The 19,331-nt window shown below is 32.1% G+C and overlaps 1 protein-coding gene across 1 annotated transcript in view; it reads right to left on the bottom strand.

Annotated features, from left to right (window-relative positions):
- The window catches only part of COL11A1 (collagen type XI alpha 1 chain), a 202,896-nt gene that overhangs the window by 105,183 nt on the left and 78,382 nt on the right, over positions 1-19,331 (bottom strand). Inside the window, exons 14-28 of the mRNA XM_047785169.1 lie at positions 18,021-18,077; positions 14,070-14,123; positions 11,190-11,243; positions 11,023-11,076; positions 10,803-10,856; positions 9,528-9,581; positions 9,371-9,415; positions 7,862-7,915; positions 7,354-7,398; positions 7,080-7,133; positions 6,568-6,612; positions 5,257-5,310; positions 4,150-4,194; positions 2,676-2,729; positions 2,546-2,590 (exon numbers count right to left, since the gene is read on the bottom strand). Coding sequence (XP_047641125.1) covers positions 2,546-2,590; positions 2,676-2,729; positions 4,150-4,194; positions 5,257-5,310; positions 6,568-6,612; positions 7,080-7,133; positions 7,354-7,398; positions 7,862-7,915; positions 9,371-9,415; positions 9,528-9,581; positions 10,803-10,856; positions 11,023-11,076; positions 11,190-11,243; positions 14,070-14,123; positions 18,021-18,077 — 768 coding nt within the window. The remainder of the gene's footprint in view (positions 1-2,545; positions 2,591-2,675; positions 2,730-4,149; positions 4,195-5,256; positions 5,311-6,567; positions 6,613-7,079; positions 7,134-7,353; positions 7,399-7,861; positions 7,916-9,370; positions 9,416-9,527; positions 9,582-10,802; positions 10,857-11,022; positions 11,077-11,189; positions 11,244-14,069; positions 14,124-18,020; positions 18,078-19,331) is intronic.

The following is a 19,331-nucleotide window of genomic DNA, read 5'->3' as shown; positions in this document are numbered from 1 at the left end:
AGGGAAAGATTTTTTTTTTTTAAGAGAGTACATATTGGTCTAGATTCTGTTTCTGTAAAAACTTGGTTTTCAATACATTCACAATTAAAAAAAATAAACTAGATGACTCAAGCTATTAAGTAAATCCTAATAAGAAGTGGCATATTTTAAACAAATAACACCTTTAAGCTATTAGATTTTGGAGTCCTACATTATCGGGTCCGAATTAATAATTTTTAAAAAGGAAACAGATTTCAGGTAATGTGTAAAGAAGGAATTCACCTGCGCCACCTGGTTAATTAGGCTAGGTTTCTTACATACTAAGGAACAAATCTGGGACTCAACGATGGCGAACTTTATTCTAGTTAGGGCACTATGCACTATTTCACCTTGAGTTAATATTGTTATTTGTAAATAGAAAACAGTTTCAACTCCCTCTTCATCTCTTATGAGATAAATCATCAGTTAAGTTATATATTCAGAAAAACAAAATAAATAATGTACATTGAAACTAATTATAATTTAATGGTTCTTTACAGAGTTTGAAAATAGGAAAAATTCTTATTATAAAAAGCTTCTATTAAAATTTATATAACATTTCTCTAAATCTAGGTTATCTCAATAGATTAATATATGGTATGCAATTAAAGGTATAGTTGAAAAATACCTTAGAGGTTTTTTAGGATAATATTCCCATTTTACAGACTTAAACTAAGGCTTACGGAAAGTAAATGATCTAAATTTACATGTCTAGTTATACTATGAGCACTAAAATCAGAACTAAGAACTTATAACTCTCAATTTAAAATTTAATTCTTTCTCTACATATTTACTTATTTCTTCTGAGACCATATGACACTCAAGCAATAATCTCAAATCACTTTCCTGCATATAAATAATACACATTTATTTTTCTCTGAAGTGGGTTTCTCCTCACCTAATTAATCATCTATTGCCACTACCCCTCTTTCCAAAAAGTTTACAAATCTCCCATCTCAATTAAATGTCTTTCCTTTAAACACTGCCTTCCCTACAAATACTAGGTTGGCATTAATTCCACAGAAGCAACTTGAATTGATACTTAAATGCATCACCAATAAAAACTGAGATTTCAAATTCCAAAATGAAACAATATTTTTTTGCATAAACATCCTGCAAAGAATTACAAGTTCAACACTGTCTAAACCATCACTATGCTCCATTGCCAGCTCAGGGAGACAATACACCTTGTTCATTTGTGATGATCAAGATGAACTGGGATTCAAAACAAAGTAGCTGTTAATTTAAAATGAATGACATTTTTCACACAATAGAACTGACTATACTTTCACAATGCCTCAGTATGTTATCTATTTTATTTGTTCAAAAAATAAAATAAAATGTATATGATAAGTCTATCTCTTCTTATTATCTATTTCTCACTAATAGCAAATCCACTCAAGATGCATTTGATAATATTATGACTAAAGGAATAAAGAGTTATCCTTGAAATCAAGATTTGTTATTTCGTATATTTCTCACCTTACCTACTAACATTTTATACTTAACCTTATTTTTATTTTTAATTTCATACAGTGAGAATTAATCCAATACTGATTCTGAGAAACTGATTCTGAGTAACGTCATTTCAACATGATGATCATGGAAGGATTTGGGAACTCTACATTTACATAAAACATTTACATGAAAAAAATATCCATTTTGTTTTCTTCATAAAATTCAACTATAAATGCTCTTTATTTTAGAGTCTACATTCTTTCACTCACCTTTACCTGTGTTTTTGTTTGTTTGTTTGTTCTTGCTTTTTTTGGGAGGACGCAATTGCAGCACATGGAAGTTCCCAGAGTTGGGGTAGAATCGGAGCTGCAGTTGCCAGCCTACGCCACAGCCGCAGCCACATCAGTGACAGATCCAAGCCACATCTCACATCTGAGACCTACACCACAGCTCATAGCAACGCCAGTTCCTTACCCACTGAGCAAGGCCAGGGACCCAACCCAAATCCTCATGGATACCAGTCAGTTCGTTACCATGGAGCCACAATGGAAACTCCATATCTGGTTTATTTCCTTCTCATGAAAAGCTTTGCTGCGCATTCAGTGGCACATATGAAGACTTCCTCTTCCCCCAACTGATTCACAGTACCTCTCAGTTTCATTTTGGGCCCTTCATTTCAATTTATATTTGGGTATTTCAGTGGAGAAAAAAATGGTATAAACATTCCTTTGTCATGGACATAATTGGATCCAATTCAATCATAACACCTCCAATCATAAGGCCAACCTTATAATTTACAAAAGTTAAACACGTAAGAAAAAAAAATAGGGATACAGGACTGATTCTAACTGTAACATAACTTTGCTTTTTTTCTATAATTTAGTCCTTACTCCCAGATATGACTTTTTATAAGTTTCCAGGATACAGAGTACAAAATCAGACTTTCATTGTCCAGTATAAAAGTAATCACTCAATATTTTTGGGAAACAGAATACCTGTTGAATACATTTAAAATGTTTTATGTAATAAATACATACAATTAAAATCACCTAAATAAATTATATTTTACCTTTTCACCTTTAGAGCCCTTGAGACCTCTGACACCATCTGCTCCCTATGGAATAAAGTAGAAGAATTAAATGACTATGTCTTTTTACATTGAAATTAAATAATGGAGGAAAAAACAAACTAACATTTACCTTTACTCCTCGGGGACCAGGGTAGCCAATAGGACCTTGTGGGCCAGGAGGACCCTGAAAAAGACCCACTGCAATTTAAATACATAATGCATAATACATAATGCACTAGAAGTATCCCTCATTCACACCTTATAATTTTACCAAGTAATATATGAGGCTATAATATTTTTCTTCTTTTGGTAAAGATTTCTTTTTTCTTTTCTTTTTTTTTTCTTTTTAGGGCTGCACCCATGGCATATGGAGGGTCCCAGGCTAGGGGTACAATCGGAGATACAGCCACAGCAATGCCAGATCCAAGCCGTGTCTGGAACCTACAACACAGTTCACAGCAACGCCGGATCCTTAACCCATTGAGTGAGCCCAGGGATTGAACCTGCAACTCATGGTTCCTAGTTGGATTCGTTTCTGCTGTGCACATGGGAACTCCACACTTGGGCAGTTTATCATTTGTTTCTAAAATCAGATTTAATGATCAAATCATGTGAAGAACCCTACCTATTCCAAATTTATTACATTATGTATTCAAGCTAAAAATAAGAAAAGTATTATGACTATGTGAAACAATATAATTATATAATTAATAACTGATTTTCTAAGCCTGAAACCATCTAATAGCCTCAATGTCTATAATAATTGTAGATTAACCAAAATGATAATTTCTAACCAAAAACTGGTATAAAATGTAGCATTCATATCATTAAAAATGTGATCAAATTATATATTTTCCACAGCTAGCTCCATTTCATTCATCTACCTAGAGTAAATAATATATAGTATTTAATTTCATAATGTACAATATTGTATAATAGATAATAGTTAGTAATGATGACTATTTTAAAGAATCCAAAAGTAGCACCTCTAAATAAACATGATCTTACCCCTGCTACTGTAATCCAAAATAGTATTAGCATTGAATACATTTTTATTTTGATATTTTATTTAGATATTTTGATAATACTGTTCTTACAAATTAATCTTCCCTTATATAAAAAGTTATCATAAAGTAATATGCACAGACGGAATTCAAATGACAAACACTTTAATGGTATTCAGTAGTTCTTATCCAAGATCTTTATTATTATTTGTGATCATTTATTCCACATATACTATATATGCAGAATGCTGATTTATTCCTGATCATGATAATATTTTTTAAAAAATGAAATTAAATGCTAGTCTAATTTGTCAAATTGCTAGTACAAAATTAAAAGTTATCTAAAACCTTTTTTATACCCTAAATAAAAAGTAATTATAGAAACATGATTTATATCTAAATCTTAGCAAAAATTCTTTTGAAAGTAAAGCCATAGTACAGGTAGAGTACAACTACTCTCAGGTACTTATTTTCTACTAATCAAATATCTAAATGACTGTAGAAGAATAAATACATATATATCACAGAAATTATCAAAATAAGGCATTTTCTCTAGGAGATAAGATGACAGAACATTTAAATGGATACTTTGTAACATACCAGAGAACCCTTTTCTCCAGACTGGCCTTCTTTTCCAGGGTGACCCTACATTCATCAAAAATATAAAGTATTGAGGTACAATATTAACAGTAGTTTATATTATGAAATTGTTCTCCTGTTTTCAGTCTGTTGAGGTTTTACTCAATATTTCAAAACATTCTGTATCAGTTTGTATGGTTTTAAATAGAAACTGTGGCATTTGGAAGGAAACATAAGCTTATATTGGATAGATATGTTTCAACTACATAGCGTATTTAAAGAGATTGGGAAAAGCATGGAGAACATACATGTTTTTTACCAACAATGCAACCCCAGTCATAATTAGTCTTACATAAAGATGTTTCACTCTAACTTCTATTTTGCATATTGATCAAATAATCATACATGCAACTTCAAAAGGCAACTAAGACATGTGAATGGGATAGTTTAAAATACAGCAACATCATAAATACCAATCAGGCCATCAAGAATCAGTAAATAAAAATGTATTGCTCCAATACAACTATATTCAATGAAAATAAGTAGAGACAGAATGAAAATTTTTATATCCTAGATCTGAGTAAAAAGTTTGAAGAGAAAAAAAGAAACATAAATAACAAATGTTTTAAAATAACTGTGGAGATTACATAATTTCATTATTTATTACTATGCAATAAGATATAATAAGCACTGCTGTGTTTCTAGAAAAGTAGGAAATCCCTAAGGCAGAGGAATTTTCAAGTAGGATGTCTGAAAAAATTTATGAAATTTCACGACTCTCAAGAAATACATTCTTTGAAAAGGGAGAATGGAAAAGTGTTTTCTATGAAAAGAAAAAGACATAAAAAGTATAGTGATGGAAAATGTAGAGCATGCAAAGAGAAAAGTGAGTGGTATGAAAAAATGAGCTTCTGGCCTAGAGTGGTCCAAAGACCATTGGGAGCTCCTTAAATATTCTGCAATATGGAAGTGACATGATGAAAAGGCATTTTTAGAGAGATCAATGTTGAATTATGAGCTCAATTTGCTTTTATTACTGAATTAATACAATCACTCCTAAAATACATGTGAAATATATTTTTCAAAATAATATGTAGAAATTTTAATGATCAGGTAACGATCACTTACAGGAGGTCCATCAGCACCAGGAAGTCCCGCAAGCCCTGGTTTTCCTTGTGGTCCCTAATCAAATAGAGGAAAAGAATATTTCAGGTTAAAAATTGAAAACAATAAAAAGTTGGACTTGGCACATAGGAATATACTGCTAATAAAATTCTTGAGTCACTGGCTTTTATCTATAAGCAATAAACATCTAAATACTTCTTAAAATATTATATTGAAGAAATGGTATCTAAAGATAAATAAAACCAAAGTTAGCACATGTAAAACATTCTAGTTTTCATCCTGCTTAGTAGTCTGAAATGTTTCATTTAACTTCGAATTAGGTTCATTTTTTGCATACCAATAAACAATTTCCCTATAGGAACAGGAATTAAGTTAAATGAATGAATGTCATATTTTTAAGTTTTTAATGAAATACTTAAAATTTATTGTTTCTAGGCACTATGTTAAGCAATATAAAATATATAATATGTATTTATATATATAGTATTCATATTTAGTCTCAAGCAATTCCATGAAATACCATCTAAGATTATGGTTAAATTAACCAAAGTTAATGTGTGACAGTTGAAATATATACTGATTGTGGCACAACTCTGTAAATTTAGTAAAAATCATTACACTTAACATAAGTAAATTTTTATGATGTGAAATTAACACCAATAAAGCTATTAATTTTTTTAAAAATCACAGATTCATGGAAACCAACAAAAATAAGGAGGATAAGTACATTAATAAAAACTAGTTAACAATGTTCTGTAACCATAGCGGTCAGGAAATATTACTTAGGAAATCTGGCAGAGATAGGGGACAATACATCTCTTTAATTAAAGATTTATTCTTGTTTTGATCCAGACATTGAGTTATTAGCAAGAACATCATTTGCCATTTATACATGAGAGATATGGTGGCAATGACAAAGTCACAATTTTCTCTTAATTAGACCTTGCTAGAAACCCTTTGTCACAAGCAAAGCTAATTGCATTTTTTAAATAATGAGAAATAAAAGGAGGACAGAAAGAAGAGAGAAAACATTCACTCATATCAGCACATTTCTGAAATTAATAATATAGCTGAGAATGTCACATTTGGAAGCTATCCAAATAGAAATTCTGTGAAATTTTATCACTTACAGTTCAGAGACATAAGAATGACTTCTGTTCACGTTCTACTTTCATGATTTAACTCCAGATTAATTCTTTATGTGCTGAGCCATCTAGATATCTTATCAAAAATAGAACAAAAGCCTTACACCTGCCTAAGGCTGACAACTCAAGCTTGTTTACCAGATATTACTAGAACAACAGATTAACTTACTTTTTCACCAGGAGGACCAATTGGACCTTGTGGACCAGGAAGACCCTGTTTTAAAAGAATTTATTTCCATAGGTCAGAAATCACATCACAAGAATGCAATTTCTTAAAAGTAATGATGGCTTTCTATTTTACATGAAATGAGTTATAAGTGTGTGTGTGTGTGTATACATATATTCCCCCACATTCTCCAGAAAGTTTTGCAATGCTATGAGGAGTTTTACACAAGCTACTCTTTTGACTGTAATGTGATCCTGTTCAGAATGCCACTGCAGGTGTGGTTATTCAACCTGGTATTCCATGAACACTGAGTGACTCATTTTTCTCTTGGAAGAAAGAGGGTCTGCAGATTAGCTCAATTTTTTTAAAAGGAAAAAAAAAAAAAAGAATGATGTTCCTATACTCACAATATAAACACTTAGGCCTACATAGAAAAATTTGAGGCTGTCAATTTTCCTATAAAAAGGTACCATCTTGCCCCATTATCTCAAAAAGCTCTGATGGATGAGACTTACTTGAGGTCCTGGATTTCCTTGCTGACCTGGAGGTCCAGGCTCCCCCTGGGGACCCTGCCATAGGAAAACATAAAGAGTCTTTAATGGAACTATTTCACAACATAGGTTTTTCCTTCTCAATTGAAAAATAGTCCCTGCATCAGGTTTCCCTACAGAAAATCTGGAAAATCTTGCAAAATATTATAAGGAACCCTAATTTTAGATTTAACAACAAACATGGTTTGTTGGTAGTTAGACTGCAGAAAGGAGTTATGTTAAGGCTGTTTTTACCTACCATGTTCCCTTTTGGTCCTGGGGGGCCATCTACACCTGCAATGCCCTTAAATTAAAAAAATATATATATATGTATGAGTATTTACTAGTTTAGAAATTACAACAGAAAATTTAAAAGACTAATCCAACAGCATTCCGACAACTAGCTTAGGGTGGCTAAAAATCATTGTAGACTCAATGGAAAAGAGGGAAAAAGCAAGGTCTATACTGTTCCTCCACATGTCCATGAGCCAACCCAGCAGCATTTTCTGTTGTGTGGTGAGAAACACACAATAAAATAATACATTAGATAAACTAAACATGAAACAATAAAACAGATGTACTAAAAGAGTAAAGAAAGAAGCGGATGGAGTGAGGAGTGATCAGTTAAAATGACAGGCAGGATCATGAGGTCTTAGGGTATAACAGGGCTGTAAACCCTTGGCTGTCTACTGAAAGCTTTCACAACTTCTGGGGTTTAAAGAACAAGCTTTCCCTAGAAAATCTTGACTGTTTTCAACAATACATACAGGCTGTCCTGTAGGTCCTGGTGTTCCCCTTGGTCCTAGCAAACCTCGTGGACCCTAAAAGGAAAAGAAAAACACATTTTTTCAGAAGAAATGGGCTCAAAACACACCTCTTATTTTAAACAAAGTTTAATGTCATGTTCAGACTAAAAGTATTTGTTCATCTTCTTGTAATACACCAAGAGCACAGTTTAAAACACTGTGTTTATATGACGAAAATATGTAGTGTTTATACTTATCCGAAAGCCAAAATTAGATAAGTGAGTCTTTAGTACAGGAACTCTATCTTTGATTCTATAAATTTACATATGAATCACTTGGGAAATTTTAAAAATAGGAAACATTTCGGTGCTTCCAATAAGTCACTTTGCGTCATTTTCCAATTTGAGTAGCAGCACTGAATCTTATTAAATCTTATTATTCAATCAGATAGACTACATAAATAGAACAGACCCGATTCTCATTTATTTTACATTTAGGTAAATGCTATCTTAAGAGAATATTTTATGGGGAGAAAGAAACAAAAAGCTGGATAACTATATTAGCAGAATTATAGAAACCATTCTCTTGATTTTTAAGTTACTATTTAAACAATCTACTTTTTCTCTTCTTCTTCCCCATCCTCCATTTTTCCTCCTTCTTTAGAAAAATCAATACAATGATTTACTGTCCCTCATATTCACTTGAGCTACTATGCCTTTTGTTGATAGGCTCTAAAATGTGGCAAATTAAGACTAAAATTAGGAGGCCTGCCACTAGCCTGGTTTTTTGATTAACTAGCTTTGGATAAATCTCCCCAATTCAGTTTCCTAATTTGTAAATTTCAGTGGGAAAAAAACGATTTTTTTTTTTTTTGGTCTTTTTGCCATTTCTTGGGCCACTCCCGAAGCATATGGAGGTTCCCAGGCTAGGGGTCGAATTAGAGCTGTAGCCACCGGTCTAGGCCAGAGCCACAGCAACGTCGGATCTGAGCCACATCTGCAACCTACACCACAGCTCATGGCAACGCTGGATCCTTAACCCACTGAGCAAGGGCAGGGATCGAACTCACAACCTCATCGTTCCTAGTTGGATTCATTAACCACTGAGCCACGACGGGAACTCTGGGAAAAATGATATATTATCGGTATATCAGGTATATACTAAGCATCTTTCTTGTTTCTTCTGATAATAAGATTAATTTGTATATAAATAGATTCCAGAACTATTGAATATATATATATATATATATATATATACATATATATAAACAAACAAAACAAAGAAGCAGCAACAAAAACAAAGTAAGATTCCTTGGTTAACAAGTTATATCCCACATTTTTTTCTCTCAATTTGTCTAAGCCTTTTTCTGGAATTCTAGGTATTAAAGTTTTTTCACATAAGCATCATCTGGTTAGCTTAGATAAACTGCAATAGTCACCTGAGTTTATTATTGAGTCTACATATGCAACACCAGTCACTATTCCTCCAACACAGGGTGTTATTTGAAAAGAAAATGAGAAAGTTGCTTACAGCTTCACCTGGAAGACCCCTTGGTCCTATTTCTCCATCTTCTCCCTGTGACAGATAAAATGAAGGGGAAGGTGATACAATCAGACAATGGAAAGTTCAACATGATTTTGTTCTGTTAATTTTAAATATGCCTTAAAGGAAATGAAGTTTGACATACCCTCATTCCATCTTCACCAGGAGGACCAGGAGGACCTTGGGGACCTCGTTCACCCTATTAAATAAATCCAAATATAATGAGAATATAAAATAAAGCAGAACATTTAAAAGTATACCCTACAACTATCCTACCAAAAATAATAGAACATTTGCCAGAAAAAAACTATGGTTTATTTTCTCTCTTTAGGACACTCTAAAGATAAACCATAATTTTACACTATTTACCATTATATATCAGTATGCTAGGAAAAAATGCTCCCTCAATTTTAAAAACAAAACGGTTTAAAAAAAATACCCAAAATAATTTCAGACATTTAATTACTACCAACTGAACCATTTAGAAAACTATTGTTTTGCTGAGGCTTGTCTTAAACATAGATACACTTTGGTAAGTTTTATTTAACTATTTTTTCCACTTTAAAAATAATTCTTATTAAATCAGCACAACTCTAGAAAACTAAAGAAATTTTGTACTTTTAAAAAAATATATATTTTTCTCAACATGTGATAGGCACACACTAAAAATCTTGCTAGACTTTCACAGGGTTCTCTTTTCTTTATCTTTCTATTTTGTCATGTTCTCCAGTTTTTCTAAAAGTTGTCCTTACTTCATTCTTAACTTTTGGAGAAGAAAAATGCGATGATCCAAAGCTGAACTTTTGAGACACTACATCTCTGCTTAATTTCCCACCAAAAACACTGACTGGATTGCCTTTCAACACTGTGTTTTGTTAAGCCTTAGTAAATTATATGCACTTGCATTGCTTATGAAGCTCTTGGATTGCAAACTCAAATTATTATAAAGAAGTAGCCTGTGCTATCTATCTCTACTGGAACCACTTAATCAGTATAATAAAATACAGTGCCCCGTATATTGTTCTATTCATGACAGACTGACTGTAGAGGTCCTTCATTGAATATATTTCCACAGAGAAAATGTAAGAAGGAATTTAAGGCAATTACCTAAAAATTAGAGGCAAAATTAAATTTTCACACTTGTTCTATAAATAGTATATTTTCCATATATATGTGCATACAGATTCTGCCTCAACTTATGTTTGCATAAAATGAATATTTTAATGTCTAATGTCTAAATCTATATGAATATCATATTTGTAATTCTACATTTTCTTCAAGTATCTAGTAGATGCAATAATTTATGAGTTGACAAATATTTAACTTTCTTCTTATTTCTTAAAGTTATAAATTCCTAAATATTTCATAGTATTCCTGTAATACCTCTGCATAAAAAAAATAATAGAATGGTATATCTTACCCTGTGACCCTTGTCACCTGGCAGACCTGGAAGTCCATCAAATCCTCGATCCCCCTGTAAAAACATCATCATCGTCATATTCCCAGCCTAATACTGTACTGTTATTTGAATGTAAAATATTATTTCATTATCAAGAAACTTGATTTGAAAATACAAGACTGTCAGGGGTGACCTGAGTTACAAGATCTGAATACACAAACAGATGAGATGAACTCCTGACCTTCGCCCCAGGTTCTCCTGGCATTCCTCTTCCTCCATCAGCACCAGGACGACCCTGATAACATCGAGAACATGACTAAGCAAATGGGATTCTGGCACCCACAGAGTAAGACAACAGAAAAACATGACTTCAGAGGCCCTCAAATGCACAGTGAAAACCGATCATACCCTTTTTCCAGGTTTTCCTGTCGGACCAGGAGGACCTTGGACACCACGAGGGCCCTATATGGAAACATCACAGTTAATTAATTCTATGGAATTCTTGATCAATAACTCAATCGCATTGAGAGAAATGGTTTTATGAATTTATATCTTCTTGGCTTTACCTTAATCATTTTAAACACATGAAAATTATTTCTTTTGTAAAAGTCCAGATAAAGCAGAAAAGAGAATCAATTTTTCTAAAGGACTTCTTGCCAAAAAAGTCATACATTTTATTGTCATAGAGACATGTGATTACATTTAAACAGAAGCAATATAAAGTGATATTTTAAACATTAAAAAAATCTTCAACTACTCCTGTTCTCAAAACCTTAAGGATTTTATACTTGCCTTGACCGAAAATGCTTTTAATCATCCATTTCTTTCCTCATCTCTTTTGCCTTAACCTTTCCCTTCATTTTTTGGAAATCTAATAATAAATGTCTTCTAGATATTTATTCTTTTATTGCAGGTATCACACTGGATTATAATTGACTTTTTTCATAGTTGAACCTCTCATTAAACTATTAACTGACACGGTTTTGGACTAAATCTTCTTCTCCATTATACTCCTACAATTTAGCACAGTGCCTGGTACACATTCTTTTCAATTAACTACAAAATGCTGGAGGATGAGCTGGCCATCCCTAATGCAAATTAATGACTGGAACCATGCCATGTCAGATTACAGTTTAAAGGGTCTCGATATCTTTCTTGAAGCAGTACAATGTAGTTATATTAATATATAATGTCTTACATGTGACTTGATATACATATTTTTAAATAAAATGACTCAGCTAATAGATCAAATGCAGTTCCAGTATAAATATTGTATAGTCTTTGTATTTAATTAATTATACCCCTTTTAAGTTAATTTAAATAGTATGCATGTAATGAGTGTAATAGAAAATGTAATACACACTTGAAATTACAGATAATTCTTATGGTCACTGTGAAATATTGATTACAGATATATGAAATTAAGGTTGTCTAATAATAAGAGGTTAAAAGAATATAGCTTTTAAAAAATATTTTAACAAGAAAACTCTGTCTTACACCGTAGCTGGAAGGCAAGGGACAATAATAATAGGACAAACCTTAGTTTTTAATTAAAATAATCCTTCATTTGATATTGCATCTCTCTGGACTTAAGAAATTAAGGAAAACTGCAAAGTCCATGAAAACAACTTCAGTATGCTTTCAGATTCACCTATTTTGTAAAGAGGTGAGTTTGATCCAGAAGTTCATAAACTTTGCAAAAGATTAAACTTTCTAACTTTTCAAGTAGGGACCTATCAAAATTTTACGCAATTCTAAGTTAAGGTACAATTGCTTTCCATCCCTTTATGGCAACATTAAACAAGCATGAACAGGAAGGCTGCCACATTCTGTGTCACCTAAATATCTTTCTCAATTTGGAGGGAAATTTTCTCATTTCAAAATAAACTGTGGTGCATCCATTCCATACAAAGGAATGCTACCCAACAACAAAAAGGAATAAACTACTGATGCACTCATCAGCTGCAACAAATCCTAAAGGCATTATGTTGAGTGAAAGAAGCCAGTATCAAATATTAAATAACACAAAATTTCATTTGTACAGTATTTTTGGAAATACAAAACTGTGGTGATGAAAGTCAGATATGGTATTGGAGTGGGAGGAAGATGTGATTGAAAGTGGCACCAAGAAACTCTTTGGGGTTATAGAATTTTTCTCTATCCTAATGATTGCAGTGGTGGTATAAAGAATTTGTATGGGTGTTCAAATTCAATTTTATATTATAATATTGTTAAAATAAAACTATTTTTTTAAAGTTTTTCAAAAGTTGGCTATCCACTTAAGAGCTGCTGCAGCCCCAAATGAATTTATATGTTTGAGTATATCAGAAAGCATTTCCATTAAAAAGGAATATTTTAAAAAATACATCACATTTTTTTTTCTGTTTTCTAGAATGAGTATATTTCATAATGTCTTCTTAATAAATGTCTCTACTTATTACCATTAAAAGAAAAATAATACTTTTAAATTTAGCACCATATAAATATAATCTAAGATCATTTTAAGAATTCCAGCTCAGATGTTCTCAATTTCTCCTAATTTCCTCAACTCTACAAGGGGCTCAAAGTCAGCTTCTTTTAGTATATCAAATATCCTTCCTGAGAGAATTTACTAGGTTTATTCTCACCAGAAAATATCTTGGGCTTGGGGCAGGGCTACTGTAAGTACAATTGTAATAGTCCTAGTCTGCTCTGTATAATCTCAAGGCAATTTAACATTCTGAAGACCTTTTACTATTAGGACTTTCCCATCCTAGCTTATTATCTTCTTTTAATATTGTTTAAATTAGTCAAGTTATTGGGAGTCAACTGACAATTAGAGATTTTTCAATTAAAGAAGGTAAAGTGAGCTTAAAGGTAATGTAAGCAATTTCTTTGCCAGTACAGCAGATGGTAGATACTTCAATTACCCTAATAATTAATATGAAGTCAAAAATAAAACAAATGGGGAGTTCCCGTCATGGCTCAGCGGAAACGAATCTGACTAGTATCCATGAGGATGCACGTTCGATTCCTGGCCTTGCACCCTGGGTTAAGGATCCGGCGTTGCCGTGAGCTGTAGTGTAGGCTGCAGAAGTGGCTTGGATTGCCCATTGTTGTGGCTGTGGTGTAGGCTGGCCGCCACAGCTCCGATTCGACCCCTAGCCTGGGAACCTCCATATGCCATGGGGACGGCCCTAAAAAGACCAAAAAAAAAAAAAAAAGATTAAATTAAATACAAGCCAGAGCTGCATTATAAAAATAAATAAATAAATAAAAATAAAACAAATGAAATAGATTAATTTTTACCTGAGGACCTGGTTCACCACTCTCGCCTTTGGCCCCAGATGAACCAGGACCCCCCTGTAGAGAAAAAGTGAAGGTATAATCAATTCCCCAACTACTTTTGTCCTGCCATTTTCACGTGAAATAGTTAAACATTATGCAAAATCCATTTCATCAAATAGTATGATTTTATTAATTAATACAATAAAATTTCCAAGTCCTCTGATTGAAATACATTTCAGACTTTGACTATATTCCAGTGAGCTATATTTGAAAGTCTATATTTTACTGATAATTACGCAGGAGCCAGTCTCATGAAATCGTGTTGAAATGTTCTTTAATGTGTGTGCCATCAGAGCACTTGTGATGATATACAAAGAATTATTTATCATTGTGCTGCAATGGAGTGCTAGAGGAAACACATTTTTACAGAATTGGGTACATACTGAATCCATTTATACAACTTGGCATAATGTTCATACTTTTATACTCAGAAATTTCTCAGACACTGAATTCTATAGCAATAAAATGTCAAAAACAGATGTCACTATAATTAAAATTATGTCACTATAATTTTCCCGAAGTAATGTCAAAGCATTTTTTCCTAGATTGGTCTGAGTTATCTTTCCTTAGGAGAATAAGTCCTTATGACAAATGCCTCTTACAAATATTTATGTAATTCAAAAAGTGCAACAAAACCTGGCACATTAACTTGAAAAAATATAAAATCACTTTGTAAAAGTGTTGTGCATTTCAAAAAATAAATACTAGGCCATTTACCCTCCTAAAAAGCTTTAGAACATTTAAATTGAACATGGTGATAACAGTTGCTTCATGCCAAAGTATACTTTGTGTGTTTAAGAAGTTTCTGATTTATTTAAATCAATACAGAGTCAATTAAATACTGCATTGACTTGAAGTACAAAAAGGTTAAAATTATGCTAAGCCTGAAAATGTTAGGTATATAGAGACTCCTAGTGGCTCTAAAGTAAAATAACTATCAATACGACTGCCAAAGCTATGGCAAGTGAAATAACATGAATATTCTAACCTTGAAAATTACAAGAATGATGCCTTTCAAACTTCTAAATAAGAATTTCTCTACTAAATTTCTCTACTAAATTTCTCTACTAAATTTCTGCAAGAGAAAAACTGTGGTTTTACATTAAATCATACAATTAATCACAGAAGTGAATGCAATTAAAGAACAGTCAATTTATTTTTAATTAGTTTACTATATTATATCTTCTGTACATAAGCACTACCTACTCAACATTTTATAATTACTTGAGCACTTATTTTTTAAATTGCTATTCAATACTCGACAGTAATAGAACAGGGAAAGAGAACATTTTCACATTTCTTGAATATTTTATAATACAGATCTTTTGTCTATAAAAGCAATTGGGAAATAACTGAATAAAGGAATTTCTCATTGGATGAATGTACATATTTATGTCTTAATATATTGTTTCTTTTTATAATCTTAATATTTAAAATACTCTTAGACTCTAGAATTAAGATTTTTAAAAGTCTGTAATAATTTGATGTTTTGGGACAAAGGATAACAAAAGAGAAAATGGTGAAAAGAAACAAGATTTTTTTCTTGCAATGCCTACCTTTTATATTTTAAAAAGCTAAAACTTTCTATAACATAAATTTAGGTAGTAAAATCAATTAATCTTGGCTCTTACACTGAGAATCTGTACATGTTGTCAATATTTTCTTCTTATCAACATGCTGTTCATGGCTGACCCTTAATGGCTGGTGAAAACAGTAACTGCTTTCAAGTCTTCATTGGTTCTGCTCATCACCACCCTTAACCTTTACAGATCCACTAGGCTTGTGTTTGTCAGGACACTTAAGTAGAAAAATTCCTTTGGAAAATACAATTTTAGGAGTTCCCATTGTGGCACAGTGGAAACGAATCCGACTAGGAACCATGGGGTTGTGGGTTCAGTCCCTGGCCTCACTCAGTGGGTTGAGGATCTGGCAGTTGCCGTGGGCTGTGGTATGGGTCGCAGACATGGCTAGGATCCAGCATTGCTGTGGCTGTGGCATAGGCTGGCAGCTGTGGCTCCAATTGGACCCCTAGTCTGAGAACCTCCATGTGCTGTGGGTGCGGCCCTAAAAGAACAAAAGACCAAAAAAAAAAAAAGAAAAAAGAAAGAAAAGAAAAGGAAAATACAATTTTAGACATTCTTTACTGATATTTTAAATTAAACAATAGGCAGTGTTTCACAAACATGCTTAACCATGAGAATCAGACTGCTGCACTCATTAAAAATAGTTTTCCATTTCCAACTCTGAATCTGCCTCATCAGAGTCTCAAGTTCAAGGCCCCAGGAACTTTCTCTGTTAAAATATACTGGTAATTCTTCTGCCCCCAAATTTGTAAAACACTAGCATACTTATGACTTTCCTCAGTCATGTAATTTGTGATTACTAAGAAGAAAAGAAATAATAACTGTATTTCTTCCTTTGTTAAGTGAAATAGAATCTTCCATGTTCCCTATTATATTTTGAAAGGTAGGACAGGAAAACTACATAATAAATACATAATAATGCATTTAGAAACCTGTATAATTTAAATCGATGGACCATATGGTCAGAATACATATTCCCCGTGAGCTCATGGCTGAGTGTAAAGTCCTTCAAAATATATGAAATGTTATAAAATTGCAAGATTGAACTAAGAGAACTATAAGTTTATGTAGAAGTACATAACAAATTCTTGAATAAACTAAATCCTAATAAGACCGATAAAACAGATTAAATAATTAGAAGACTATTTAATTGATTCAAAATTAAATAAAAGTTTTGATGTGTTTACTAAATCAAAGATAACATTTTAATGTTCAGAGTAATAAATTTCTATAAATAATCATTATTTTAATAAAGCATATGGAGGCTCTAAGATTATATGAAAGCATGTTGCAGGTTTTATATTAAAAAACATACTTAAGATAGAAATTATTCCATTAATTTCAAAATCAATGAGATTTCAGGTTGAAATCCTACAATGTTCTTTTCTCTTAAGAAAACAAAATATGATTTAAAAAGAATCTTTTTTTTGAATTGTTATACTGCTTAGAATTGGTAATTTTCAAAACATTTGAAAATATTTTAAAATATATATATAGAATATATTAACTTAGTAAGCTTACAAGGAAAATCAAACACTTATTTTCCAAGAGTCTCTAAAAGACAAAATAATTTCTCTACTATCTGAAGCACTTCATGGAATATTGGAGGCAATTTAAAGTTTAAGCCAAGTCACCTGCTTTCTCCTAAGATTATGGGATAATTTTCAATGGCCTCAAATATTATTTCCTTTTTAATAAGAATTCTGCTTAACATAAAATTAAGAAGAATTTACTATAAAATTTAATTTCAGAACTCTAAGTATTATGCAAATAAATTATATTTATAGTTTGAAAAATTAATAGTTGGAATGTGATTCATTTATATTTTTCATTGTATTTATTTGATTTGGAAACTTTTCATTGCCACCTTTTCATTAAAATCTACTGAGGACTTGGAGTCCCCACTGTGTCTCAGCGGAAACCAATTTGACTGGTATTCATGAGGATGCAGGTTCAATCCCTGGACTTGCTCAGTGGGTTAAGGATCAGCGTTGCCGTGAGCTGTTGCCATGAGGTGTGGTGTGGGTTGCAGACATGGCTAGGATCTGGCATTGCTGTGACTGTGACATGAGCTTGCAGCTGCAGCTCCAATTCAAACTGTAGCCTGGGAACCTTCATAAGCCATGGATGCAGCCCTATAAAGAACAACAACAACAAAAATTTACTGAGGACTGAATTCAAGTAGATTTTTTTTTAATGGAAATAAAATCAAAGTAGATATATTTACCCTATTTCACCAGTCAGAGATATGAACAACACCAGACCAAAGTTGCACCAGGAAATACTAATATGGGAATTTAAACTTATGTTATCTCATTGGGCAACCTACCACAGGACCGGGTCTTCCAGTGAGACCCATGGGACCAGGTGGACCTCTCAGAGCAATCTAGAAAATAAAATACAGCAAACTCAGGAATGCCCTCCTGGATGAACATATTAAATAAACCACAATATTCATTTGTAGGAGTTACCCCTAAGTAACAGATAATCAACACAGGCACAATAGCTGCATAGTAGAATGACTGCTTGATTACTGGAGAATCACAAGTTTCTAGAAATTACAAAGACCTAATAAATATCGGGCCTTTTTTAAACTATTATAATTTATATACAGACTTGTACCATATATTGTGATCTATTCAATGACAAAAGTTAACATAAATTTAGAAGAAATTTATACCTAATAATTTTTCTACTCCAAAGTACATTCAGAATAATGCATAGACTTCTCTGAAATATGTAGGTGCAGTTCTTACTGAAAATACTTTAAGACGTAAAAATTTGAGGTGCTTTACTTCAAAGTTTTCTAGTAATATTTTAGGAAACATGATGACAATTCAAAATAGCAAAAGAGCAAAACTGATCGAAAGTGTTATGATAATATACTTATTTTAATAAATCTCAAATTTAGTGCTTTATAGAAAAATACATTTATTTTGTAGAATCATAGGCATGATAGACGGATTACATGCACTATTGACACTGAATATTAGAAATGTGAAATTAGCATACTTAAGAAGCTGGAACAACTAGAGAATAAATATTTAATACATGTTAAATTAGTATGGAGTGCTGTTTTTGAATATTAGTGATTCCAAAAGATGAATTCTTAGATTATCGAAACAGATATAAAAAATAATATTGTAATAGGAATGATATGTAAAATCAATTAGGAAAGTGCGTGAGATGAAAACAGTAGATCTCCAAAATTTCACTACTGACTCACCATGAGTTTTGACAATACACTTCTTAATCCTTGAGATTAAATATCTGAAAAATTGGAATTATAATGCTTGCTACCTATTTCCAAGTAGGTTAAAAGGACTAATAAAATTAGGAATTCAGGGGCCTCATAAACTATTTAAGCTCAAATAATTACCTAAAATTTGTTTGAAGTAATATAATTTATAAGAGAAGCTGTATTCATCACTAGTAAATCAACTTAAATATTTTTAGATTTGTATTATGCCAAGGTCTAATAAACAAATATTTAAATTTTTCATTGTCTTTATAAATTATATAACCAACAATGTCATCTTTCAGATTAAGAAACTTATGTTTTCAGATAATTTATGCACTCCTAATCCTTTTATGATGATAAATAAAAAGTTACCACTGAAATGATTTATATTACTTAGCA

Source organism: Phacochoerus africanus, chromosome 6, assembly GCF_016906955.1.
Source record: "Phacochoerus africanus isolate WHEZ1 chromosome 6, ROS_Pafr_v1, whole genome shotgun sequence".
Lineage (NCBI taxonomy): Eukaryota > Metazoa > Chordata > Mammalia > Artiodactyla > Suidae > Phacochoerus > Phacochoerus africanus.
This window is presented reverse-complemented; position numbering and strand designations above follow the sequence as displayed.